The sequence below is a fragment of the Mixophyes fleayi genome, chromosome 1 (assembly GCF_038048845.1).
Source record: "Mixophyes fleayi isolate aMixFle1 chromosome 1, aMixFle1.hap1, whole genome shotgun sequence".
NCBI lineage: Eukaryota > Metazoa > Chordata > Amphibia > Anura > Limnodynastidae > Mixophyes > Mixophyes fleayi.
In genome coordinates, this window is record NC_134402.1 from 320,348,101 (window position 1) to 320,375,782 (window position 27,682).

Sequence of the window (27,682 nt, forward strand, 5' to 3'; positions counted from 1 at the left end):
TATTGTGAATAATAAAAAGAGTAATAACATCTGAACCCCAAATTCTGTATTAGCCAGCCCCCTCCAACATATACAGGCTGGGAAATCATGTCACTGTCATTATGAGGTTAGCTGGCCACAATGCATGGACTCCTTGTGAGCTGTTTGTTCATCCTGGTCACCAATTGATCCCTTAAACCAGCAAGGAGCTCCAGTGTAATCAGTATGCAGTCACCTCATCTGTTCATCATTTAACTGTTTTATGAATTTTAAACTCTGTATGTGGTGCATTTTTCACCTCTAGACAGGAGCGGGTGGATCCATGTCCCCTTATCTCCTCGCGGTCAAACATATTTGCTGACGATGAATTTGATGTCTTCAGCCGAGATATTGTGGACACCTCAAGGATCTGGAAGGGTAGGAGGTAAGATTTATTGGTCACCTAAATAAGTACTGTCCATATTTGTGTCAATAATTATTTAATAAGTCTTAATATTTTATGCCTGTTTTAGATACACTATAAGTAGCACCACTTATATGCTAACTATCTTGTAGGCTTACAAAGCCCCAGTAGATGGAGCGTGTTTCTTCTATGATTCAACTGTATAACTGAAAAACCTTTTCAAAAGATGTGTTAAATCAACAGATCCCTAGCTGGTGGTATATTGCAGTACTTCCTTGAAAGGATAAGCTCAACTGGACAAGCCCTGAGGCAGCGTAAAACATGTTTGCAACTATAGGATTTGTTAAATATTTATTTTATCAGAAGAAACGAGTTTGTCCCCAGGAGGAAAAATTAGATGAAGTATTGGAAAAATAAAAAATAGAATCAAATAGATTTTTTTATTTGCAAACAAATATATACCATTCTTTATAAAAAGTATGAGAAAATAAATAAAATTATAGTGTGTCTTTAAGCTCTATTTACCCCTATGCAGGAAACAAGAAACAGCAGCACAGCTGCTGGCAGATAAAAGTGTAATAGTAGCTCAGAAGGAACGGTACTCCCAATATAGGATGGTCACGGAAGAACACATGGTAGATGCGGATTATGATGATGAGTATGACGATACGTATGATGGGAACCAGGTTGGAGCAAATGATGCAGATTCTGATGATGAGCTGATCAGTCGCAGGTGAGCGCTGTCATCTTGTCATTCCGCTTCTCTCACACTTCAACAATTCCAATCTCTCACTTTCCTGCTCACCTACTGAATGCATTTCTACTATAGTACTATAAATCATAATTACAATATAGTTAAGTACATGTTGTTCAGTTAACATAGGGACAAAGTATATATTGGTATATTTTAGATGATATCAATATCTTTCCTAATACTTAAACGTTTACTGACCTCAACCCACTACTTCCTTGCTATGTACATTGACCAATCACCAAGTCATGCCCAACAGTCTCCCATTAATGTTCTATTCCTTCTGCTTAAAAGGTCATTCCACTGGGGATAGGAAATCAGTTTAAGCAACATTGGTCATAAGAACTTTATTTTTACAGGTGTACTTGCTTCCAAGCCACCACTATCTCCTTGTAATTTTGGATTACAAAATTAGGCATATAAAAGGGATGGTAGAATTTTAGAAGGAATAGGGACACAATTGATGGGTAATAAGACATTACAAAAAGAGAAATTACTTTTCCTTTAGCCTTCTGGGGGAGACTTGCATTACCAACTGGGTTCTTTTCCACTTCAAAAAAAGTTCTTTACGTACACAGTTGAAAGAGTGATTTCATGTGCTTTTGGCACAGAAGACTTGTCCTGTGCCTGTTTTATTTATATATATATATATATATATATATATATATATATATATATATATATACAAATTAACCCGTGCATGATACTCATGCATTCTAGTCAAATCAAGCTACTTAAGGTGTTAAATAGGTTCTTGTCATGCATTTGGGCCATAGCCCAGGCCTCAACCACCAACCACTCCCAACTGTCACTTCTCCTTCAAGAAATATATATATATATTTTTTAAATCTTTATAAACACTTTTAACAATTAACAAATTAAATTAACAAATTAGAAACATCTTAGTATACCAAATTTCAGCCCTTTCTGATTTTTTTTCCCACACAAACTAAGAATTTAGTAGGTCAGTGTATAACTCCGCCCAGCAGGTGGCGCTGCAGCTTGGTTTTATTTTTTACACACACAGACAAACACACGCCACTAGGCATTTATGTATTAGATATATATATATATATATATATTTCACTTTCATCCAGTCTGGGGGACACTGCTTAGCATGGGGTTGTGGAGGGGAGCATGGGAGTTGGCACCTAGCTAGTTAACTTTAGCACTGCTGACAGACCCCTCCCCTCTACAATTCCTCTTCCTCTTCCTGTCCGTTTTTTTTTTAGGTGCTCATGGAGTTGGGCAGTGTTTTAGTACTGCCAGTGTTTTTTTCATTTAATTAATTTTATTTAATTCCTATTTAACTTATTCTTTTTTTGCTATAGGAAGTTCTTCTTTTGGTGGCAGACCTGGGAGTGTGTTCTATTATAGAGAACACACTCCCAGAACAGCACCGCAGGCACTACTCTGTCAGATAAGAGCCAGAGGCTCTCACTGGCAGAGTAAATAGGGTGCCCGAATACAGACTGACAGGCGGTCTCTCTGGACCGCTGTCACTCTTGGGGCCTCCCCGATAACCGGCGCTGCCACTGAGGGCATGGAGTGCCGGTTATCGGAGTGAACAAAATGCCGGCGGCTATCTTGGAATCCGCGGAGGAGAGAAAACAGAAGGGGACCATACCACGATCCCCCCTCATACATAGGAGGGGGCATCGGGGTGCAAATCCGCTGCGGAGACCTCAATTGAGGTCTCCACTACTCTGCCGTATACCACCCGTTTTTTTCTAATGGTGGCCTCTAGAAAAACCTACAGAGAGGCAGCATTATCAAAGGGGGGGGGGGGAGCTAAGACATAGAGCTCCCCTGCTCTCCAAGAAAAATTGGACTAGCCCGGACTTCTGGCGCCAAAGAGAAGCCCGGCATAGGACACAGATCAGATGGAGCAGGCACTGCTGTTGGACTTTTCCCCTGTTTGGCCTGTGGGCTAAGTATCTGATTTATTTAAACACATATTACTGTATTTGCTGACTGCAAAGTGGGCTAGTAGGGGTTATATTGTAGTTCTCCTACTTGCCAATATATTATTTTGTTGTTTAACAAATTACAAGTACAACTTTTATGTCAGATTAGTTGATTACTTGTTTTTTTCCACTGTTCTCTCTGTCTCTCTCTGTCTCTCTCAGCTAAAATCTAACTATTTAAGGCTGTGTGTTTGGTGTGCCTTCCTTTGTAAAAAATGACAGATAAAGGGCCCTATGGCAAAGTATTTTACATGTTCAAGATGTAATGTAAAATTACCATGTGGGCAGAAGGACCCGTTGGCGCTCTGCTCTGTCTGCGAAGCAGGGGTCCCCCCTGCGCAAACCCAGCATATTCCAGCCCCACTGACGAAGGAACCGGCCTGGGTGGCCTCCCTGACACAGTCTGTTTCCTTTTTAGCACAGATGATATCACAATCTACTCAGTTGCTATCTAGTGTGGCAGCCTCGGCGGCTAATAATGCTAGTTCATTGGACCTCCCTGCTACCACAGGTTCTATTGGAACGTCTATACCAGGACCTTCCTCATTGCTTATGGACCAGGCCCCTGTGCCCACAGAACCGGCATGGTCCGCAGCATTTATAAAGGGTTTGGACAAACGAAACCAGTTACTTGAATCCCCAAACATCCCGCCTGCTAAAAGGAAGCGGCTTAGATCTGCTAATCTCCTTATGGTCCTTTCAGACTCTGAGGGGTTTTCAGAGGAGGAGGGGGAAATAAATTCTGATCCTGACCAGGTTCAACCTTTGGAACAGGAAGAGAACACTAAAAGCCAATTTATTGATGATTTGGTTTTAGCGGTGAGACAGGCGTTGGACCTCCCAGAACCGGAGGATCCTACTCCTAGAGACAGAAGTCTGTTTAAGAAGGCCAAAAGGAAGGCTATCCGTTTTCCCCTTCTGTAGAACTCAGAGATATTGCAGAGGAAGCCTGGAAACAGCCTGATAAAAGGTTCTCTGTTCCCAGGAGGTTCTCTTCCCTGTATCCATTGCAGGAGGAAGACGTGGGTCGATGGGAGAGTATTCCTAAGGTAGATATTCCAGTAGCCCATTTGGCCAGACACACTTTTTTACCAGTCCCAGGTTCAGCAACTCTGCAGGATGCCACTGATCGCAGAGTGGAATCCCAGCTGAAATCTATATTTGTGGCAGCGGGTTCTTCCTTTAGGCCCACATTTGCTTCAGCTTGGGTTGCTAGAGCCATGGAAGCATGGACAGACCAACTGGCAGAGACCTTACAGGACTCTGATTTACTTCCCCTGGCTTTACATTTGAAAGAGGCATTGGGGTACATTTATGAGACGGCCCAGAACACAGCGTCTGTGTCCTCCTCTATTCAGGCTGCATCTATTTCAGCAAGAAGAACGTTATAGCTGAAATCCTGGGAAGGAGATTCGGAATCCAAAAAGTCAGTTGAAACCATTACTTTTTCAGCAGCAGGTATGTTCGGCCCGAAATTGGATACTATGATTACCCAGGCAACAGGGGGCAAAAGCACTTCCTTGCCGGTATTCTCTAGTAGGGGCCGGACCCCTTGGGTCAGCTCCTTTCGTCACCCCTTTAGGGGGATCTCCTTGCCTAGGGGACAGTCATTTAGAGGTAGACAACCAAATGCTCGAGGCTCCTCTGTCAGGGGTAGATCCTCGTTTGCAGCTAGGTGCCAGGCCTCCAAGACCCAGGAGAAGCCTGCGTCCTGACGACCACTCTATTCTGCCGGAGGTGGCGCCAGTGGGGGGACGTCTGTCTTTGTCTTTGTTTCAGGAACAGTGGGCAGCGTCATCCCAAGACCCTTGGATTCGGGGCATTATATCAAGGGGGTACATGATAGACCTGCTGGGTCCGGTACCCCGAGATCCAACAAGAAGACAGGCAATACAGGCCTGTGTCGCCTCTCTTCTTTTGCAAAGAGTCATCTGCAGGGTCCCAGACGACCAGAAGGGACGGGTTTTATTCAAATCTGTTTCTGGTCAAGAAGCCGAACGGGGTCCTTTCGACCCAACTTAAACCTAAAGAACCTCAATGTGCACTTACGGGTGGACAGATTTCGGATGGAATCCCTGAGTTCGGTAATAAACGGCTTAGAGAAGGATCAGTTTATGGCTTCCATAGACCTCAAAGACGCATACCTCCACGTTCCCATTTGGAGTGACCATCAGTCTCTCCTAAGATTCACAGTGGGGTCCTCCCACTATCAGTTTCGGGCTCTTCCCTTCGGCCTCTCCACAGCTCCGAGGGTCTTCACGAAGATCATGTCAGTGATGGCAGCGTGTCTTCACTTAAAGGAAGTTCAGGTCGTGCCTTATTTGGACGATCTGCTCATCAAATCCTCCTCAGTTTTCTTTCACCTGAATGTTATACTTACTGTAGATCCACAGATTTAGGGTGGGGATAGAGGGGCATCTGAAGCTGTAGATCTCTAGTACTACAGAAGACCAGCAGGTCTTTCTGGCTTTGTTAGAAGCCATGCCCTAGAGACTATGTAGACTATTAAGTTGTGTCTGACTACAGGCTAGGTGACCTAAATAAATGCTTTGGACCAGCAACTTCAGGCCCTGCACCTCTATTTAGAAGTTTGCCTTCTGCAGTCAAAGTCATGAGAAGAAGTTTGGATGTAAAGCAACTAAAGGCGCTGCTGATTTATATGGGTGCTGTATAAATTTTAATAAAACAAATACTATGACTTTTACTATAAGGCAATAACTGACATTTATATGTTTGGTAGGACTACATGCTTAGATCATCCATATTACATACATTGATTTTTGTTGTATCCAACACAAGATGATGTAACATAATAACTCTCTCTATCCTATATCAAAGGCCCTTCACTATTCCTCAAGTGCTAAGGTATCGGGAGAAAGAAGAAGAGGGATATGATTCGGTTGAAGAGGACGAGACTGAAGAGTTAACTGTTAAGGTATGAAAAGTAGACATTGTTTGCAAGCACTTGCAAAATATAAGCTTAGTATGTAATTGCAACTTTGTTTTTGTTGAGGTAGCAGTTTTTTGTCTTTTTTAATTTGGTTTAAAACATTTTTTAAAATATAGTATTAAAAATGATGTGACAATGATCTTTACATAGACAAACTGGTTACATTGTAACTTGAGGGAAGATGGGTAACAATAATAACAACATTTCCCATCACTTCCGGCACCGCCCAGGAACCTGCATTTAAATTAATTTCATGTTTATACAAAACTCCATTAAAAAACAATACAAAAAAAAACCTGACCAATGCTATTGCTGTCTAACATATGCTTGAGATTTGAAAAACAAGGGCTCGTAATATTGTATGTGGTGGCTTTGCCCAGCTATCTATCCTCTTTTGCAGTAAGAATGCAAAAGATTATTGTGGCAGGATGGGCTTATTTTGTCACCCTTTCGAGGGGAGTGTTTTACAGATATGTTCTGGGCTCTCACTTACGTCAGTAATCTGCTGCTTTTACTTAGGCACTAGACCCTGAATGTCTAAATTTTTAACTCCCCTGTGGTGCTCCAGTTATAGCAGTTATAGGGAAATATTTGCTACCACCCAGCAGCTTCACTGACACCTGGGATACCTTGCTTCTCGGTGGTGTGAGTAGCTGCAGGATCTTTAGGAATTGTGTTAGTTATATGTTCAGACATAGCTCTTAAAAGAGCCGTTACACACAAGTCCCACTTAAAGGTAGTAGACGTTACAGACAGGCAGTCACTTCTGCCATTTTAATACAGTTTTTGTACACATGTTGGCAGGGGATAATACAGTCCTCTGTCTTTTTTACTCCGTCATGGTTGATTCACTCATCTTGCAATTGTATCAGTCTTTACCAATCTCTTAGTTTTAACATTGCACTCAATGAAGGGAGGTGTTTTTACCCTTGTCCACGCTGTGCCAAGGTGAGGGCGGGGCTCATCCACTTCTACAGCCTGGCTCCAGTCTGGGCGATTTACTAGACCACCAGTAATGAGGAACACCGAATTATGTCCGATCTCCATTGTACATCCATTTAATGTTGACTGTGTTATGTGCATTGTGTATGGCACCGACACTGAGTCAAAGGACACAGTTTGCACAGCATGGGCGGGTGGAAATAAGGGGGGCCCGACCACAATTATGCCTGAGGTACCAAACGCACTATTGCCTTTATACATCCTCCGTATTAAGATTCTAAAATAAGGATAATAAACACAAAAGATGAGATACATCAGTGAAAACAAGAAGTGAAGAAACACAACTGTATGATTTAAGTGGATGACATAACAAGTGTTTTCATTCAGACATGAGCAATTTTAGTTTTTGAAAGTGAAATAACATGAAATTTGTGCTGTGTAGTACAGTGCTGCTCAATTTATTTCTAGCTTGAACCTCAGTGTACCATGGTTCAGGGACACCAAAGAGTTGGATCACAATACAGTATATTGTATATCTGACAATAAGAGTACTCAAAACCATTCCAGAATAGATCTACTGTTTTATTGGACATAAAAGGTATTCCTAAGAGGCAGACATTCAAATTCAAATTAGATCCACGTCTACATTGCTCATCCCTCTCCTTTTCCTCCTATATCCCTCACCTCTATTTCCCAGTTTTTGCATTTTATGTATTTATAAACAACCCTGTGTTTTCCAACAGCCTGATCACTTTGTGCAGGACCCAGCAGTGCTGAGAGAACAAGCGGAGGCAAGAAGAGCAACTTATTTTGCAAGGAAAGGGTAAGCTTTGTTTTGTTGTCTGATCAGGTCTTGTTTGATATGGATAATCAATTCACACAAAATGGAAGTTGAATTAAAGCTAGTTATAAAAATAATAGGATGTGTAAGAGTTAAATAAGCTACAGTGCATATATATATATATATATATATATATATATATATATATATATATATATATATATATATATATATATATATGGACAAATGAAGTTGTTTTTTCTGTTATTCAGACAGTGTTGCTTAAGGTGAGTGGGGAAACTTGTCTAAAGTATATTGCATAGCGTAAAGTATTTAAAATGAAATGTGCCCTCCGTTGATAATATCAGGGAACAGGGAAGCTGTGGTACAGTAAGTTAACGCCTGATAAGATAAGGCGAGGTCTAATTGGATGTCTGCCTATATCTGGGGGATGATGAGAGATTTGAGAGACTCTGATATGTGGAGGGATATTCTTGGTCTAAAGTCTTATATGATGCTTTGTCTACGTATTAGTTTTGTGGTTTTAGGGCAGTGTTGGCTAACCTGTGACACTCCAGGTGTTGTGAAACTACAAGTCCCAGCATGCTTTGCCAATAAATAACTTACTGCTGGAAGGGTATGCTGGGACTTGTAGTTTCACAACACCTGGAGTGTCACAGTTTAGCCAACACTGTTTTAGGGCATAAAATTATTATTATTATTATTATTAATTTTTATTTATAGGGCGCCACAAGGTGTCTGTGGCGCCGTACAGGGACAAAACGAATTACAATACAAGGTGAGACAGCACAGTACAGTAAACGGTAAGCACAGTAACTCAGTAAGCTCAATGCACAGCTAGAGAGGGCGGGGAAAGGAGGAGGGAGGATCGGCAAACAACGGAGCCCAAGAAGGAGGGCGTGGAAGACAGGGAGACCCCCAGAGGGGACGGGGGGAGGAGGGTCCTCGAGGAGGAGGGCAAAGTAGCTGGAGAGCAGAGTTAGAAGTGGTGGAAACAGGAGGAGAGATGGCCCAGCTCAGAGGAGCGTACAATCTAAGCTTGCGACAGTTATATGAAATTACCATTGTTCTATTTGAATTGAAGGGTCTGTATTGCGCATACATAATAAATTGAGAATATTCTGAAGAAACTTCGTTTTTGGATTATTTCTGAAATGTCCATAACAGTGTTCCACTAATGACCTTAAGTATTTGATACCTTCGTGACCGGGTGTGGTACGGTAGAACGGCGCTGTCAACCCCGACATGGGTTTAAACGGCAGGAGAATAACGGGTGTACGCCATGGATAATGGAATACAGGCGTGGGATCCAAGTATTACCTCTTTAAAAGTGCCATTTTCACTGTGTCCATAGTAAATGATGTCATTTGGTACGGTAGCCGTTTAGGGCATTCGGATTTTACAAAGGACGCTGATTTAAACCTTCAGACAAACTTCATGTCTGATATATGGTAAGTAGGGATTTAATTACTGTGAGGATTACACCCATCGTTATTCTCCTGTCGCTTAAAACCATGTCGGGGTTGACAGCGCCGGGTTAATTAGTACCACCGTCATGACCAGACTACATTTTACAATTCCTCTTTGTAGGTTGAATGAAGGTTAATGTTTTAACCAACATTTCTTGCAGATCATAAGATGCACCTAAATTTTAGAGGGGGAAAAAATAAGGGAAACATTATTTCATGTCAAATACACCAATACACCTAATTATATAAACATACACATACATTGACTCCATGTCCAAATGTCAGCCTTTCTGCCTTTTCTCTCTCTCTTGCTCTCTTCGTCTCCAAGCAGAACCTTGCTGTATAGTATTTTAAGACACATATTCAGCTTCTAATATTGATATTGCGCCAGGACCAGGTGCTTAGCAGATGCTGAAGAGTCATGTTACCTCCCTGTGTTTTCTGTCTCTAGCAGGTGAACCCAATATAAGATACAAGCAGCTCTACATAGTTACTGTAGCAGTGTTGCTTCCTTTTTCGACTACAATCCTACTTCCAATTGGTTTCCCTAACGTGCTGTCTGCTGAAAGAGTAACCAATCAACAGGCATTGGGAAGCGGACTGTATTGGAAGAAGGAAACAACCCTGCTGTGCTTTTAGATCTGAAGAGACACACACTTTTTAAGTAGAGCAACAAATACACACTTTTGCCATAGTTATGTACTTTTACAATTTTCTGCAAGCCAAGAAAGTTACCCCAAAAAATCACGAACTAGTTCCCTTAATTAATTGTAGTATCTGTTTATTTACTTTATAAATAGACTGTCTCAGGTCTCCAGCATTAGAAGATTCAGTTTACCCTGCATCTAACATACCAGACACTGCTAGATCTAGTATACACAGGATATATGGCCTAGGAGAGGAAGAACTGAGACTTTTGATCTCTTCCTGTGCAGAGAAATCCCTGATGATAACGCCAATATTTTGATCGGATGGAACTGATTGTAACCATTCCTGACTACTTAAGTTGGTATTTTATTGCCACTTATGGCATGCCAATAGGTTTGGGGTCTTGCATAGCAGCATGCTGGGCAATAATGTATGGAGAAGATATACACTCTTTCAGACTAAAGCCCACCCTGTAGATAAATTAGAAACAACTTTAAGGGGCATATTCAATTGTCGTCGGAAACGCCGAAAATCCCGCAAGCTGAAATCCAGCTAACTATTACCGTAATAACGGTAGTAGTTTTAACGCGGCGGGAACAAAGAAGAATTGAATATGCCTCTAAGAGCTTATTTCTCCAAGAGAAATTAAAATTTCTTGCATACTTCCCTTTTTATCCTCACATCAGTGTCTGCCTAATTAATTTTGCAATGCTGGACTCCTCATTCATTAATATTTACTTTTCCTTCATCCAATCTGGGGACACTGCTACCATGGGTTGTAGTAGGGGACTGTGGAGTTAGCACTTAACTAGTTAAATTGTGACCTGGTGACAGACCCCTCCCCTCCGCAACCACCCATAGCTCGTCAGTGTAGTCTAAGTGCCCAAGGAATTGGGCTTACTTTTCTTTAGCTGTTAGGTTTATTTATTTTAAATAATTCCTTTTATTATTTGTAGCTCATTAGCAGTGCGGGGAACAGCACAGAATCCCACAGCAGCGCCTGTCACGGACAGAATTTCTTCCCTTCTCTTACCTTCAGTGCTGGCAGGCAGCCGGAGAAGCCGCGGTCACACTTGTTCGACTCCTAAGGACCAGCGCTGCTCTATAGAGTAAAGAGTGCTGTAATTCAGTGTAATGGCGGCCGCTATCTTGTGGAAGCTTCCAAGTCCTCCCTAAGAGAGGGGTGGGGGATTAGAGCGTTGTTTGATGCGCCAGCATTAAAAGGGAATACATCAGTCTGCGGGCTTAATAGTAGAAGCCACGCAGACAGATGGTATAAAAATCAAGCAGGAGGCAAGAACTATCCCTGCAAGAGATGCTGGAAAACAGAGAGGAGTTAAGTATAGAGCTCCCCTGCCTCAATCAGCCACTTGGACACTCCTGTGAATGCCACAACAGTGTCGGGGAAGGAGGACGTTGCAGACAACCTAGGACTTGCCTGCTGACGGATTCCATCTTGCCTGCTACTGTTAGCCAGGAAGGCTAAGTACCATGAAAATAAATATATATACACGCACGCACGCAGTGGGTGAAATGGGTATTGAACACATCAGCATTTTTCTCAGTAAATATATATTTAATGTGGCTATTGTAATAAAATTTACAATAAATGTCAGCAGCAACCCTTGCAATCCACACATGCAAAGAAATCAAATGATAGATGTCCATAAATTAAGTTTTGTGTAATAATGTGAAATGACACAGAAAAGTATTGAACACGCTTCCTAAAATTTATTTAATACTTTATACAAAAGCCTTTGTTGTTAATGACAGCTTCAATATGCCTCCTGTATGGAGAAACTAGTTGCATGCATTGATCAGGTATGATTTTGCCCCATTCTTTAACACAAATTGTCTTCAAATCTTGAAGGTTCCATGGGCTTTTTCTATTAACTCTGATCTTTAGTTCTTTACATAGATTTTCAATTGGATTCAAGTCGGGTGATTTTTTGGGCCATTCTAGCGGCTTTATTTTCTTTCTCTGAAACCAATTGAGAGTGTCCTTGGCTGTGTGTTTGGGATCATTGTCTTGCTAAAATGTCCACTCTCGTTTCATCTTCAGTATCCTGGTAGATGGCAGCATATTTTTATCAAGAATGTCTCGGTACATTTTTTCATTCATCCTTCCTTCAATCATATGCAATATGCCAGTACCGTATGCAGAAAAACAGCCCCACACCATGATGTTCCCACCTCCAAACTTCACTGTTGGTATGGTGTTTTTGGGGTGATGTGCAGTGCCATTTCTCCTCCAAACATGGTGTGTATTATGGCATCCAAAGAGTTCAATATTGCTCTCATCTGACCACACTATATTCTCCCACTATTTCACAGACTTGTCCAAATGTTGTGCAGCAAATTTAAACGAGCTTCAATATGTTTTTTCTTCAGCAAAGGAACGGTGAGCGTGCATACAGGCCATGGCGTTTGAGTGCATTACTTATTGTTTTCTTTGAAATAATTGTACCTGCTAATTCTAGGTCTTTCTGAAGATCTCCACAAGTGGTGCTTGGACAACTCTTCTGATATTTTTTGTCACTCCTCTGTCAGAAATCTTGTGAGGTGCACCTGGTCATGGCTGGTTTATGGTAATAGGATGTTCTTTACACTTTCGGATTATGGCCCCAACAGTGCTTACTGGAACATTCAGCAGTTTAGAGATCCTTCTGTAACCAATGCCATCAGTATGTTTTGCAACAATAAGGTAGTGAAGGTCCTGAGAGAGCTCTTTGCTTTTACCCATCATGAGATGTTTCTTGTATGACATCGTCGTAATGAGACAAATTTTTATAGGCCATCAATTGTGGCTGAACCAGCTGGCAGTATTGCTTTCTAATTACTGATAGATTTCAGCTGGTGTCTTGGCTTTCCATGTCTTTTTGCACCCTCTTTTCTTCATGTGTTCAATACTTTTTTCTTTCCCTGTGTCATTTCATATTACACAAAATTTAATTTATGGACATCTATGGTTTGATTTCTTTGCATGTGTGGATTGCAGGGGTTGTTGCTGATATTTGGTGTACAATTCATTACAATAACCACATTAAATATATATTTACTGAGAAAAATGTTGATGTGTTAAATACCTATTTCACCCACTGTATATATACATATTTTTCAATAATATTATAATTTATGACATACTACTGGTGACTTAGTCAAAGATCACTTAGTATTCTTAAGTTCACTTTGTGCGTGGTGTGATTGCATACTTTACTGTCTTATTCTGTACTGTTAGCCAACTCAGAGAAATATGTCTGATAAGGGGAAAGCACCTAGAGCAAAATATTAAATGTAAGGTTAAATTATCGACGGGACAAGAGAACCCGAGGGGCACTCTGCGTGGGCAGCAAAGCAGGGCCCCTAGGCCGCATAAAGCCAGATTACTGCTCCTCCAGTAACAAATGGGTCTTTCCTTTTCTTCCGCTTCCCTAGCCACCCCCCGCCCCCTAGGGGGAACCGGCCTGGTCCTCAGCTTTGTTTAGTAGATTAAACAGATTAAACAAGTTTCTGGACTCTCCTAGACCACCACTGTCCAGAAACAAGAGACACAGTGCGACCCATCCTCTTCTCTCGGTCTCTGGCTCAGAAAGATCATCTGAAGAAGAGCGGAAACTCCTGCATGAAACAGACTCCCCACAGGTCTGCAACCTAGATGACTCGCACAGAAACCAGGGCATTGATTATCTGGTTCTTGCAGTACAGCGTGCCTTAGACCTTCTGGACGTAGATGAGCCCAGAACAGTAAACCAGGGGTTATTTAAAAAAGTTAAGAAACCCACGTTTCTGTTTTCCCCCTTCAGCGGAATTAAAAGACATTGCAGAATCGGCCTGGGCACAGCCCGATTGCAGGATAGTGGTTCCACAGAGGTTTATCTCCCTGTACCCACTACAGCATGATGACTTTGCACACTTGAAACAAGTTCCAAGAGTGGATAAACCGGTAGCACGACTGGCACACCACACTTCGCTCCCAGTTCCGGGCACCGCCACCCTTCAGGATGGTACGGACTTGAAAGTGGAGGGATTCTTAAAACCCATCTTTGTAGCAGCTGGAGCTTACTTTAGACCCATGCTGTCATCAACATGGGTTGCTAGGGCCATGGAAACTTGGATTGACCATCTGGCAGAGGGATTACAGGACTCGGACCTGCTTCTACTTGTTTTGCACCTGAAAGAGGCCTCAGGGCACCTGTATGAGGCAGTGTAGAACGCGGCATCTATGTCATCTTCAATGTCGACTTCTGCGGTGGCAGCTAGAAGAACTATTTGGCTACGGTCTTGGGAAGCCAAAGCAGAATCAAAGAGAGCCTTGGAGGCCCTCCCTTATTCGGGTTTGGTACTTTTTGGACTGGAATTGGATAACATTATCTGTCAAGCTACAGGGCGGAAGAGTACTTTCCTTCCCGTCAATGTGCTAAAACCTCGGACTACGAGGTTCAGCTCCTTTCATCAGCCCTTTCGGGGAGGCCCCATCTTTAGAGGTCAGACAAGCAGAGGCAGATTTTCCGGATCCAGAGGTCACTGCTATAGAGGAAAGTCCTCATCTGCTTACAGGCGTCCAGCCAGGCTTCCGGGAAAACTGGCAGCCTGACTCCCTCCTCTTCTCGCGGCCGCGGGAGTTGGGGGCGTCTACGACTATTGACAGAACAGTGAATAGAATCCTCTCCAGATCCCTGGATTCAGGGGATCATGACACAGGGATATATTATTGATCTTTCCAGTCAGGCCTCTCGTCATTTTTTTAAACATCCTTGCCCCTAGATCAGAACAAAAGACAAGTGATGCTTCATTGCATTGATTGTCTTCTTTCAGAGGGAGTCATCTCCCTGGTCCCAGAGGATGAGAAACGCCAGGGATTCTACTCAAATCTATTCTTGGTCCTGTTCATTTTGAACTTAAAGAATCTAAACCTACACATGAGAGTGGACAGGTTTCGGATGGAGTCTCTTCATTCAGTGATAAATGGGTTGGAAGCGGGAGAATTCCTGGCGTTCATAGACATTCGGTTCGCATACCGTCACGTCCCTATCTGGGAAGGGCATCAACCATTGCTCCACTTCACGGTAGGAGCTGCCCACTAAAGGGCGCCCCCCTTTGGCCTCTCCACGGCGCCCAGAGTATTTACAAAAGTCATGGCAGTAGTGGCTGCTCATCTTCGGTCCATGGGGGTGAGCATAGTGCCTACCTGGACGAGTTGCTGATCAAGGCCCCCTCGAATCAGCGTCTGAGTAGCCCTCACCATCAAAATTCTGCAGCTACATGGCTGGATTATAAATCTGCACAAATCTCATTTAATACCAAAGAATGATTTTCTGAGGTCTCATCATGGACACCAAAAGACAGAAAATCTTCCTTACAGAGGACAAAGTTAGCTCGGTACAGGACTTAGTGAGCAAGGTTCTAGCCAGCCACAGGCTCTCCATGCTTCTTTGCATGAAGTTACTTGGCATATGTGAACAAGCAAGGAAGGACAAAGAGTTCAGGGCCAAGATTTTGTCTTGGGCGGAACAGTTCATCCCATCTCTGTGTGCTGTATTCATTCCAGGCATTCAAAACTAAGTTGTCACGCAGCAATGCCAGGGGAATAGTCACTCCATCCGGAGGTATTTCAGGTCCTGGTCCGGAAGTGGGGTCTCCCGGATCTGAATCTCATGGCGTCCAGGCACAACCGATGGGTTGCCAGGTTCTGCTCAAGAGCCTAGGACCCGCTGGTGGTGGCAGTGGACATGATGACAATGCACTGAGAATTTTGGTTGGGATATCTCTTCCCTCCCATTACAATGCTTCCCCGAGTTCTCCGTCGGGTCAAACAGGGAGGGTTCCCAGTTATTCTGGTGGCTCCCGATTAACCACGCAGGGTATGGTACGCAGACATCCTCTTCATGGCAGTGGAACAAGGACTTTGTCTGCCCCTTTGTAACGACCTACTTCTTCAGGGTCCATTTCGGCATCAGGGCCTGCCTTGACTGGCTTTAATGGCATGGCTTTTGAAGCCAGCCTCTGTCCAAAGGATTTTCTTCCAGGGTTGTGAATTCCCTGTTACGGGTTAGGAAGCCTGTCTCCGCTCGCAGTTACCATAGAATCTGGCGCACCTAAATTAAATGGTGTGAAGGCCGGGCACGCTACACGGCTAAATTCCACTTTCCCTGGCTGCTGGCTTTTCTCTCAGGGCCCTGATATTGGACTCCGCATGGGATTCTTAAAGGTTCAAATCTCAGCCCTTTCTATTTTCTTCCAGAGGCATCTGGCCGACCTGCCTGACGTTCGCACCTTTTTGCAGGGGTTTTTGCACATTCAACCTCTTTTTGTTTCTCCCATGGCACCCTGGGATCTGAATTTGGAACTCTCAGCAGACCTTAGGTTCCAGACATGGAAGATGGCGTTTCTGCTGGCGATCGCGTCGGCTAGTCGAGTGTCAGAGCTTGGGGCCCTTTCCTGCAGAGAACCTTTCCTTATCTTCCATGACAACAGGGCGGTGCTTCAGACTGTTCCTTCTTTTCAACCGAAAGTGATTTCCGGGTTTCTCATTAATCAGTTGTAGTGGTTCCGGTGTTCCAAGATGCACCCTCGGGCTCCATTTTAGAGTATCTGGATGTGGTCAGAGCATTACGTATTTATGTCCAAAGTACTTCAGGTATTCGACATACGGATTCTCAGTTTGTCCTAATCGATCCCCAAAGGAGAGGAATGCCAGCTTCCAAACAAACCATTGCTAGATGGCTGACTTCTACAATTCAACAGGCGTACCTTAATGCCAACAGGACTGTACCTACTTGCATTGTAGCACCCGGTCTGTGGGCACTTCCTGGGCTGCGTGGAATGGGGCCTCGGTCTACACGTTCACCAAGTTTTATCAGTTTAACGTTTTTGCGTCCTCTGACGCTAGCTTCGGCCGTAGTATACTACGAGCTGGGCTTTCAGAGCTGTCCCTCCCTTAGGAGGGGCTACTTTTGTATGCCCCTATGGTAGCAGTGTCCCCCAGATTGGATGAAGGAGAAAAAAGGATTTTTATACTTATGATAAATCCGTTTCTCTGACTCCATCTGGGGGACACTGCTTTCCCTCCCTTCTGCTCTTCTGCTGTTTGCTTCTTGGTTGTTTGACTCCCCTTCCTTGAGGGCTTTATAATTACACTGAGGAGCTACGGGGGTTTGCAGGGTGGAGGGGTCTGTCAGCAGGTCACAAATTAACTAGTTCCCCTAGTGTGCAAACCCCACACTCCCCTACTGCAATCCATGGTAGCAGTGTCCCACAGATGGAATCAGAGAATCAGATTTATCGTCAGTATAAAAATCCTCTTTTTTTATTCTTAACCCAATCATCTACAACTATGGAATGGTCTCCGAAAGAGCAGTTGTTTCAGATGAGGTAATCCATAGCCATAAAGATTATACATGCTTTTTTGATAATGGTGTTATCTACAGATTCTCCTGTTGGAGAACTTTTTGGCCTCCAGCATGACAGGTAGATAGTGGTTTCTTACTTACTCAGATAAGGTCACATAAATAGGAAGTAGTATAGAGTTGCAGTCTGTTGTTGGATCACATGTAGGTTCTGATAAAGGCACACACGATATTTGTGGTACAGCGCGTCAATGGCACAGCAGGTTCATAACTGATTCTCCCTATGTTTGTGCTGCAGCATCACCTCTTTCTAAGTATGTAGTTGCTTTCTTCTCTTATCCCAAGCTCCCATATGATGCAGCAACATTCTTTGAGGTGGTAGAACTTTTAAAAACACTAAAACCTAAATGTTTTTCAGGTTCCGACATGATAACAATGCAGCTATTGCGGGAGCAAACCGGGGACAGGGACAGAGCCGTGAAACAACACAGGAACGCAGAAAGAAAGAGGCGAACAAGGGAATCAGAGCAAATCATAATCGCAGGAGCATGGCGGACCGCAAAAGGAATAAAGGGATGATACCATCCTAATATTTCATCATTTCAAGGGACAGTTACTGTAATATATTGCTTTGTGAGCAATAATAAACCTTTTGAGCTTTGCAAAGTATTTTCTTTAACAAGTCTCTTTTTCTTGATTTGAATACATTTAATGAAATATTGTTTATTTGTAAATTGAACTTAAAATGACAGATTAAAATGAAATTTGCTAAAAATTACATTTTTGGTGGAATTAGATAACAACCTAAAATAATGATTCGCTCGCTGGGACCCCTGATGAGCCTGAACGGTCCAAGCAAAAGTCCCTCTCTTATGTTCCAGAGACCTTGCTTAGGGTTATCAATGCTCCTCCTCTGTGGATTTCTCATTTGCGTAAACGGAAAGTTCACTGGAGGAGGGAATTGACAGCTGGAAACAGGCTGGCCAAGCAGTATAGATGATCTACTGAAACTATTAGATGTACATCATTTATAAAGCTCTGGTAACTATTTTATTATATTTAGATTTATATACTATAACTTTTTATGTTCTTTTAGGTAATATAATTCCTCCTAAAGCTACATTTTTATTTTTGAGTAGAATTGGCATTTAAACCGTGTCTTCAGAGTTTTGCATGTCCAAAAGGTTCTGCTGGCACCAACTAACCACAACCCCCCTAATAAAAACAAGATGCACATTCTTCATCTCCTTGGAGTTCATTAAAATATCTTGTTCCGAAAAGTCTTATTTTTTTCATGTGGTTGCAGGATGATAATACTGCAGAATGGAATGCCATGATGTGTCCATATTAAACTGTCTTTCTCCATCAGAGTAAATAGCCTATAAACAAGTCTCAGGGGTTCATGAGATTTGTATAGTATCGCATCCCCTCTAGTCTATTATAGCCCCTTGGTATATTTGAGCATATCTCCCTAGCTTATATAGATAGCGGCAGCATGAGTCACATATGTAAACAACACAGCGAGGGGGCTATAATAGACTAGAGGGGATGCGATACTATACAAATCTCATGAACCCCTGAGACTTGTTTATAAGGGAGCGTGGCTACAGTTAGCACACAGGAACCTGATTTGTGCAGTTCCTGAGAGGGATACCAGACTCATATCAATAGGGAGTGGTATTAGATAGCAGCTAATTTGGTACTCCCCGGAAAAAGGAGTTTATAGTCTTATAAACGAGAGATAATATAGTCATACCTATGGCTCCTAGTGTATTAGACAAATCTAGACCTAATTATCTTATAAACGGGTGAAGAAAATACTGTGGTCTTGATTTTGTCCTACACGTTATGTACTTCAATCTTATATAACAGACTCTCTCCCTATAAATAAAGTATTGAGAGGACTTTATCTATGTGCATTAGATTTATAATATCATATATATGCAAATAGGAACCATTGGTAATAGTATAGCTTATCTTCCTTGCATTTTGAAATAGTGTGTATACTCATTTGGTTAATCTGCTTATTATGCCAGATATTTGGACAGCATGATGATCAATATTACCCAGATATAAAATAAAAAGGGAAATTGTAATATTTACTACACAGTGAGGCTAGGCAGTTGGTTCTGTCTTTTTAATAAATTTATTTTGGTTATTATTTTTGTTTTATTTCGCTACTAGTGGTACTAAGGTACTAATTTGGGACTCCACTATTGTTTTAAATGAACTAATAAAATATATGTTTTATATAAATAAACAATCATAGAGTGCCCCTAATATACACGTTTTCTACTTTCTACTTACCTTTGTAAATATCAGTTTTTTACGTGTGTAGGGTGCACCAACCCAGTCATATGATAACAAACATTATAATGATAGACTGGGTATATGATTATCTAGTGCGTCGGTATATATCCTTTTCTAAATATTTATAATAGGGTGAATTCTTTCACCACTATTTTCTTTTTTTACCAGACAGCACAGATAAACAAACCCATTTGGGAAATTATTATATTGAAAAAATTGTCCCTAGATCTCTATATCCTAGACATTTATCTCAATATGGCGTCCTTTAGTATTGGTCAAGAATTAATGAATAGACAAGAAAAATGGATACAGGAATCCAATTTGGAATTTGAAGGTGGGAATATTTCATCTGATCCGCTGGGTAATAACTGGCCGGGCCATCTCGCGGAATTAAAACATATAATGTACAAACAAACAAAAACATTTTGGAATAAAACCATGTTTGAAAACTATCTAAAGCAAAATATGATACCGAGAGGCCTGAGGCCAAAAATCTACCCAGCCTTTGATTTGGCAACTAATGAACTTAAGAAAGAATGGGAAACCATTCTAATTAGATGTTCTAATGAACTTATACATGTATTGATGAAACATGACAATCTTCTTCTGGAACAATTTACAGGAGAAATTACTAAGATCAGAGAGAATTTGAAACAATTTGATAACTTAGAGTCTTTTCAAAAAGCTTACACTAAATTTAAAACAGAACTGGATGATTTTGAAAAAATTATAGTGGATAAAAAACGTAAAAAATTTGCACGGGACAAAAGTGATTATTCCACTAACCAAATATTTAAATGGGATAGACCCAAATTTAATAAGACATATGGTTCCTTCAGTAATTCAGGAATAGAGTCCTCAATGAGTGAACTATCAGACGCCTCAACTAATCCAAGAGATCACCCCCATCATACTAGGCCTTTTTTAGAGAGAGACCCCAGAAATATGGAAGGAGGAGGAACAACAGAATTAAACAGATACGAAGGGGGAGGCATAAGACCAAGAGATCGAAAAAAGAGGAAACAGATGGAGGGACAGGAGGGCCACCTCAATTACCGAAGGAATTACAGACGCTAGATATATCAGATACATCACTTAAAGTTATCAATTTGACAGAAAGACAATTAGAACCAATACATCTTAAGGTTCTAGGTCATGGCTTATCGTTCTCACCTACTCAATCCTTCAACCGGTTTGAATGGGAAAAAGATTTAAATCTATTTATTAGAAAAATACTCCTAAAAAAAATTTATTCCAATAAAACGACAATATGTGATTCCACAACAACAAGTGAGACCAATAAGGACGCCATACAGGTTATGGAATTGGCATTTCTATCTGATGAGGAAAGAAAGGCATTGGCAATTCTTGAGGAATTAGATACGAATGAAACACAGAATTCAAATATGAATACAAGAATTTGGGAACAAACTAAACTTAAGAAAAAAATCCACTTTTCTTCCAGATTTATCAATCTGTCCACAAGCTAGAATCTATCGTGATCTGGTGTCTAAGGACCTAGATGAGTTACTTAATCAAACAAAATTAAGGAAACCTAATAAGAATCTATCTAAACAAGAATACAAAGCAATTAAGGATATTGAGGAATGGGATGATATGGTGATAAAACCTTCAGATAAGGGTGGAAACATCGTTTTGTGGCCCGTATCTAAATATACAACAGAGGTCTATAGACAATTAAATAATACGGAATGCTACAAAAGACTGATATTTAATCCCACAGCTAATCTTCTAATAAAATACAACAATTTGCTAAATAATGCACTGGGACACAACATAATATCTAAATCAGACTATGAATTTTTACAAGTGAGTGACCCTAAGATTCCGACTTTCTATGCCCTACCAAAAGTCCACAAATCCGTAACTGACCCCCCAGGCAGACCTATTGTCTCGGGAATAGGCAGCTTGACGGAGAATGCTAGCAAATTTGTGGACCAACATCTTCGTAAATACGTCATAAGTTTACCTTCATACACCAGGGATACACTGGATGTCCTAGCAAAAATAAGTGACATCACAGTAAATCGGGAAGTAAAATTAGCATCATATGATGTGGAATCACTCTATACCAATATACCTCATCATCAGGGTATAAGAGCAGTCCAATACTTTTTGGACATGGATAGTAAGAGTGATTTCCACGATTTCCTGATTTCTCTCTTGGAATTTGTACTTACTAATAATTACTTTGTATTTGATGATAAATACTACGTACAAATCCGTGGGACAGCAATGGGCACAGCATGTGCGCCAACGTATGCAAATTTGTATCTCGGCTGGTGGGAAAAAGAAATGGTCTTCAGTGATCAGAATGAAATATATACTGACCATATTTTAATATGGTTCAGATATATAGATGACGTATTACTATTATGGGAAGGGGAGGAAACTCTATTTCAGGAATTCAGTAAACATCTTAACAACAATAACTTGAATCTGATATTAACATCTGATATTCAGTTAGAAACAATCAATTTCCTTGATCTCCAAATCCTTATCAATTCTGAAGGAAAATTGGAAACAGATATGTTTAGAAAAACAACTGCTACCAACAGCCTTTTACATTCTACAAGTGCTCATTTTCCGCCAGTAATAAAAGGAGTTCCGAAAGGAGAATTCCTCCGGACAAGACGGAACTGTTCCAGTGTTAATACCTTTCAAAAAAGATCTAAAGAATTAAAAGAAAGACTGGTACAAAGAGGCTATAGTAAGAAAAGTATACAAAGGGCCTCTCAGGAAGCAAATCATAAAGATAGAGATTCCTTAATATTCCCAACACCTAAACCTATTTTGAAAGAGAAAACAAGAATGATAGGCACATTCTGCCCAGAATGGAAGAATATTTTAAATATCTTTCAAAAGCATTGGCATGTGTTATTACTGGATCGTGATCTCAGAAAAAATCTTGATGATAAAATTGCAATAACATGGCGGAGAGCCCGTAATTTGAGAGATCGTCTTGTCCATAGTCACTTCATAAAAGGAAAGAAATCAGGAAACTCTACGGTAGGCTTCTACAAATGTGGCAGATGTAAAGCCTGTAAATACACTACCCAGAAACAAGAATATATGGATAGATATTCAAAAATCTGGAAAATTGAACAATTTGTTAATTGTAACTCTATTGGGGTAATTTATTGCTTAACATGCCCTTGTGATCTTAAATATATAGGCATGACGACAAGACCTTTTAAAAGACGTCTATTGGAGCATGTCAATAACATAAAAAATGCCCCAAAAGATAGAGATAGATTCAAAACCCTTACTACAGTGGCTAAACATTTTTTATCATTCCATGAAAATAATCCGGATACACTTCGGGCTTTTGTTATGGAACAGGTATCTTTAGGAATTAGGGGTGGTAATTTACAGCAGGAATTATTTAAGAGAGAATCCAGACTTATTTTCCTTATGAATAGTCTTGAACCATACGGCCTTAATGATAAAACAAACTATATGGCGTTCATCTAAATGGAATAAATAGGTCAAATATTCTATTATTTTGTAATATAATAGACTCATACCGTATTATAACACTCTATATGGATATATTAGGTATGGTGACACAATGGAATCAATCATATTTCACCCCATCATACATCTATATTTTTTGATGTATGTCGTTCTTAACCTAATGATGCTGCTATATGCAACATCTCTTAACACAGTTATTTATTAGTTAAATTCATACACTTTCCTTAAAACTTTTTTGACTATTCACATTTTCTTTTTATAATGTATTACAGTTTTTGTATATATCAGAATAGATAGATGCCAGTAATAATGAGGCACGAGATGCTATTACAAAATGTATTTATTCACAGGTAATTTAGCTATTTATTTACTGGTTTACACTTACTTCTTTAGAAATATAACATTATCACAGCCAATTTGTGTCCACCAATAATAATGGAAGTCCTAAATCATAGCGATAGTACTGTATATAAATATAGGTATGATTGAAACAATAAGCGTGTAATTCATCGTGGTTCTCTCTTCTTCCTTCTTCCGTTGTTTTTACCCTCATAGATAATAACAACTGTAATATCATTATTCAAGCTATAAATCTGATTCCCCTATGCAATATGTATGTATAGATAACGAATACAAGCCATAGAAAACACAGATTCAAGGGGTGTCTCCCCTGTGCCTAACCCTAATTGGTTAGTGAAACTGCCTGTCAAAAAATCGGGCTTCCGATATATACGGACCCGGATTGGTTTGTTCACAGTGACGTATTCATCACGTGATATCTTTGTCCTATAAAAGAAATGCCAAACCCTCTCCTCGGCTTGCCTTGTTAAAGCGAGTAAGCGAAACGCGCGTCGGCGTTCGCCTCGCTGTGTTGTTTACATATGTGACTCATGCTGCCGCTATCTATATAAGCTAGGGAGATATGCTCAAATATACCAAGAGGCTATAATAGACTAGAGGGGATGCGATACTATACAAATCTCATGAACCCCTGAGACTTGTTTATAAGGGAGCGTGGCTACAGTTAGCACACAGGAACCTGATTTGTGCAGTTCCTGAGAGGGATACTAGACTCATATCAATAGGGAGTGGTATTAGATAGCAGCTAATTTGGTACTCCCCGAAAAAAAGAGTTTATAGTCTTATAAACGAGAGATAATATAGTCATACCTATGGCTCCTAGTGTATTAGACAAATCTAGACCTAATTATCTTATAAACGGGTGAAGAAAATACTGTGGTCTTGATTTTGTCCTACACGTTATGTACTTCAATCTTATATAACAGACTCTCTCCCTATAAATAAAGTATTGAGAGGACTTTATCTATGTGCATTAGATTTATAATATCATATATATGCAAATAGGAACCATTGGTAATAGTATAGCTTATCTCCCTTGCATTTTGAAATAGTGTGTATACTCATTTGGTTAATCTGCTTATTATGCCAGATATTTGGACAGCATGATGATCAATATTACCCAGATATAAAATAAAAAGGGAAATTGTAATATTTACTACACAGTGAGGCTAGGCAGTTGGTTCTGTCTTTTTAATAAATTTATTTTGGTTATTATTTTTGTTTTATTTCGCTACTTGTGGTACTAAGGTACTAATTTGGGACTCCACTATTGTTTTAAATGAACTAATAAAATATATGTTTTATATAAATAAACAATCATAGAGTGCCCCTAATATACACGTTTTCTACTTTCTACTTACCTTTGTAAATAGAGAAAAAAAGACCACAAGAACTGGGTCTCGCATGTCTCACACAGTGAAAAGTCTGGAACCACAGGCTCAGTATCATACAATGGAAAGGAAGCAATGGGGTTCTGGAAACCACATGGAAAGACTCTTTTCTGTTGGTCCGGACCTTGGCCAAAAGGAACCCTGATATGCAGGTAAACGTATAGGGACTGGGAGGGGCTTACCCAGGGCCAGTCCCTGTAGAGCGAATGGAACTCTGATGCTTTCTGCCCTGTTGTCTGCTTTCACTGGGAGAATAGATGAGGACTCTCAGAGCTGGCCAGTGATGACTAGGGTTTGCGACTTCTATCCACCATCATGGCATTTTTGAGTAAACGAACACCGACGTCAAGTTATCTGTCCTATGAACGCACACCCATTGAGCCAGGCTTTGGGGAAGGAGACTGTTAAACTGCTCCAAGACCACAGCTTCCACCAGCTGATTGAACATATGAAGTTCCAGCCGAAGCACCTTGACTGTAAAGTCAGCCCATTTCTGCGCCAACAGCTAGATCATAGCGCTCTGTCTGGAACTGCTGTCGATAGGCCTCTGGATTATAGGCAAACTGGTCACAGAGGACTTCTTCCAATTTTCCATAATCACTGGCATCACAAGCAGAAGATGCCGCATAGCCTTCTTGAGCCTCCCCTATTCTCAGAGAGGCAAGTCGAATAGCCAAACAGTCTCTAGGCCAAGCCTGAACGGTGACCACCAGCTCAAAGGTGGTTAGGAAAGCATCGACATCATAGCCAGCCCTGATTTTAGGAATTCTAGGAGCCATCTGTGGCAGTTTCTACTCCATCTCTCAGCCTCATCCTGACCTCCTCTTGGTGAGCAGTCTTCTCCCCCATGTTTCTTTTGCCATCTGCTCAAACTGGATATGTTGGAGCTGCTGCTGCACTCCTTGGTCTTGCAGCTCCTTAAGATATGCATCAGCGACTCAATGTTGGCTTCCAAGTCTTAAAGGCAGGACCCGACTTGATCCCACTTCTAGCACCAACTTGTAGTTGGTTAACATCAAGTCACTGGCCACAGTCTTGAGTCAGATTCAAGCAGGTGCTTTATTGTGAGGATCCACAGCACAACACAGCAACACGTATAAACAGCAAGTCGAAGCTATGCGCAAAGTTCAAGGTATATTAGCTCGTTCAGTGGATGGAGACTTCTACACTCCCCAGACACCAACCCTTAAATGGGTCCAAACTCCTCCCCTATGAGGAATGGGTGGGACTTCTCCTGACACCCAGGAGGTTAACCCTTTACTCAGATGTGGCAATTTTTTCCCTGCCACAATCGTATGTATTCCTTTCTGGATGGAGAAGCATCTAATGGTGTTCAGTACTGAAAATTGATGCTGCTGTAGGCAGTTTGTCTACAAACACTACTCTTCCATTAGAAGATGGAGGCCCACTGAAGGATCCTTTGGACAGAAGAATGGAAAGTTGATTTAAGAAACTATATCTCATTGGGTACAGTGCTAAAATCTGGAGTATGGCTTCCTTCTCCAGGTCACTAGAGTCTGGGTTGCATACAAGTACTTTTTAATCTACAAATATGGCAGAACATTATGGCTGTGTTCATGGGTGGCGACATTAAAATAATAGTTTAACCTCATTTACATTTGTTGGACATTTAATGTTGTGAGATAAACTGGACTCTATGACTCACTAGAGGTAAATCAAATTATTTGTTGTGGAATGTGTTAGCTACTGAGGATTTCTTCTAAGTGAGGATTTTTTTTACAAGTGTATTAAAATTTAGATAGCATAGTAAGAGTTACACAAGTGTTGAACAAGAGGAGAACAAAAGTAGAATATTCTATCTGGAAACACTGCTACATAAGGAAAACATTCAACAATCATCTGTGAGCGCTGAAATCCTCCACCACCTGCATTGTGCACTGCCTGCACACACCCGCTTGATCTGTTTCTCAACCTTATTTCTTGCATTCGCTGTTTGATTATGACTTGTTGGTTTCACTTATGCTGTTGCTTGTATTCCCACCTTCAAAATACACTTGTAGCTCCACTTACCCAGATTCTCCAAGTGGCGCCCCTGCTCCCCCTTGCACACTGTTCACACACAGCTAACCATCTTCCCACTACTATTATAAATTGTGATTTTAATATCCATACCGACTCTCCTATTACTACTGCTGCCTCTAAATTCCTCACTCTCATTTCCTCCCATGGCCTCTCCCTATGAACAACTTCCTCCACTGTGATGGTCACTCTCTGGACCTGGTGTTCTCCTATCTCTGTGACATCTCCAACTTCTCCAATTCTGTCTTCCCCCTCCATGACCACAGTCTCATTTACTTTACACTCTCTTTACCCCTTGTCCCACCTCTCCCACCCAAAGTCGCTGTGTCCTATCAACAGCATTGACCCCATCATCTTTGCGTCCTCTCTCGAACCCTTACTTGCTCCCATTTCTTCCCTATCATGTCCCAATGCTGCTCTCTTTCTCTCTTTCTTTACAATACCACACTCTGTGGTGGCCTTGATACTGCAGCCCCTGCCACCCCCCTTCGTCCCTGCCACCCCCCTTCGTCCCCGCCAATCTAAACCCCAACCCTGGCATTCCCCTCTTACTCGTCTCCTCCAAAAGTGCTCCCACTCCTCTGAACGCCAATGGAGGAAATCATGCTCCATTGCTAACTTCACCCACTATAAGTTCATCCTTTATTCCTACTATTCTGCCCTCTCTCTTGCCAAACAAACCAATTTCACATCCCTCATCTCCTCCCTGTCCAATAACCCCCGATGCCTCTTTTCTACCATTAATTCTCTATTGTATCCTCCCCCCCTCGTCCATCACCACTCTTGACTTTGCCACCTACTTCAGAGACAAAATTGACTCTATACA

General features: G+C 41.3%; 1 protein-coding gene across 3 annotated transcripts in view; it reads left to right on the top strand.

Moving 5' to 3' along the window:
• ASCC2 (activating signal cointegrator 1 complex subunit 2) overlaps window positions 1-17,926 on the top strand; it is a 29,672-nt gene extending 11,746 nt beyond the window's left edge. For all 3 annotated transcript variants that reach the window (XM_075213222.1, XM_075213232.1, XM_075213242.1), the window contains exons 15-19: window positions 284-403; window positions 918-1,115; window positions 5,939-6,035; window positions 7,736-7,815; window positions 17,676-17,926. In XM_075213222.1, the coding sequence (XP_075069323.1) occupies window positions 284-403; window positions 918-1,115; window positions 5,939-6,035; window positions 7,736-7,815; window positions 17,676-17,847 (667 nt within the window). In that variant the 3' untranslated portion in view covers window positions 17,848-17,926. The remainder of the gene's footprint in view (window positions 1-283; window positions 404-917; window positions 1,116-5,938; window positions 6,036-7,735; window positions 7,816-17,675) is intronic.
• The last annotated feature ends 9,756 nt before the right edge of the window (window positions 17,927-27,682 follow it).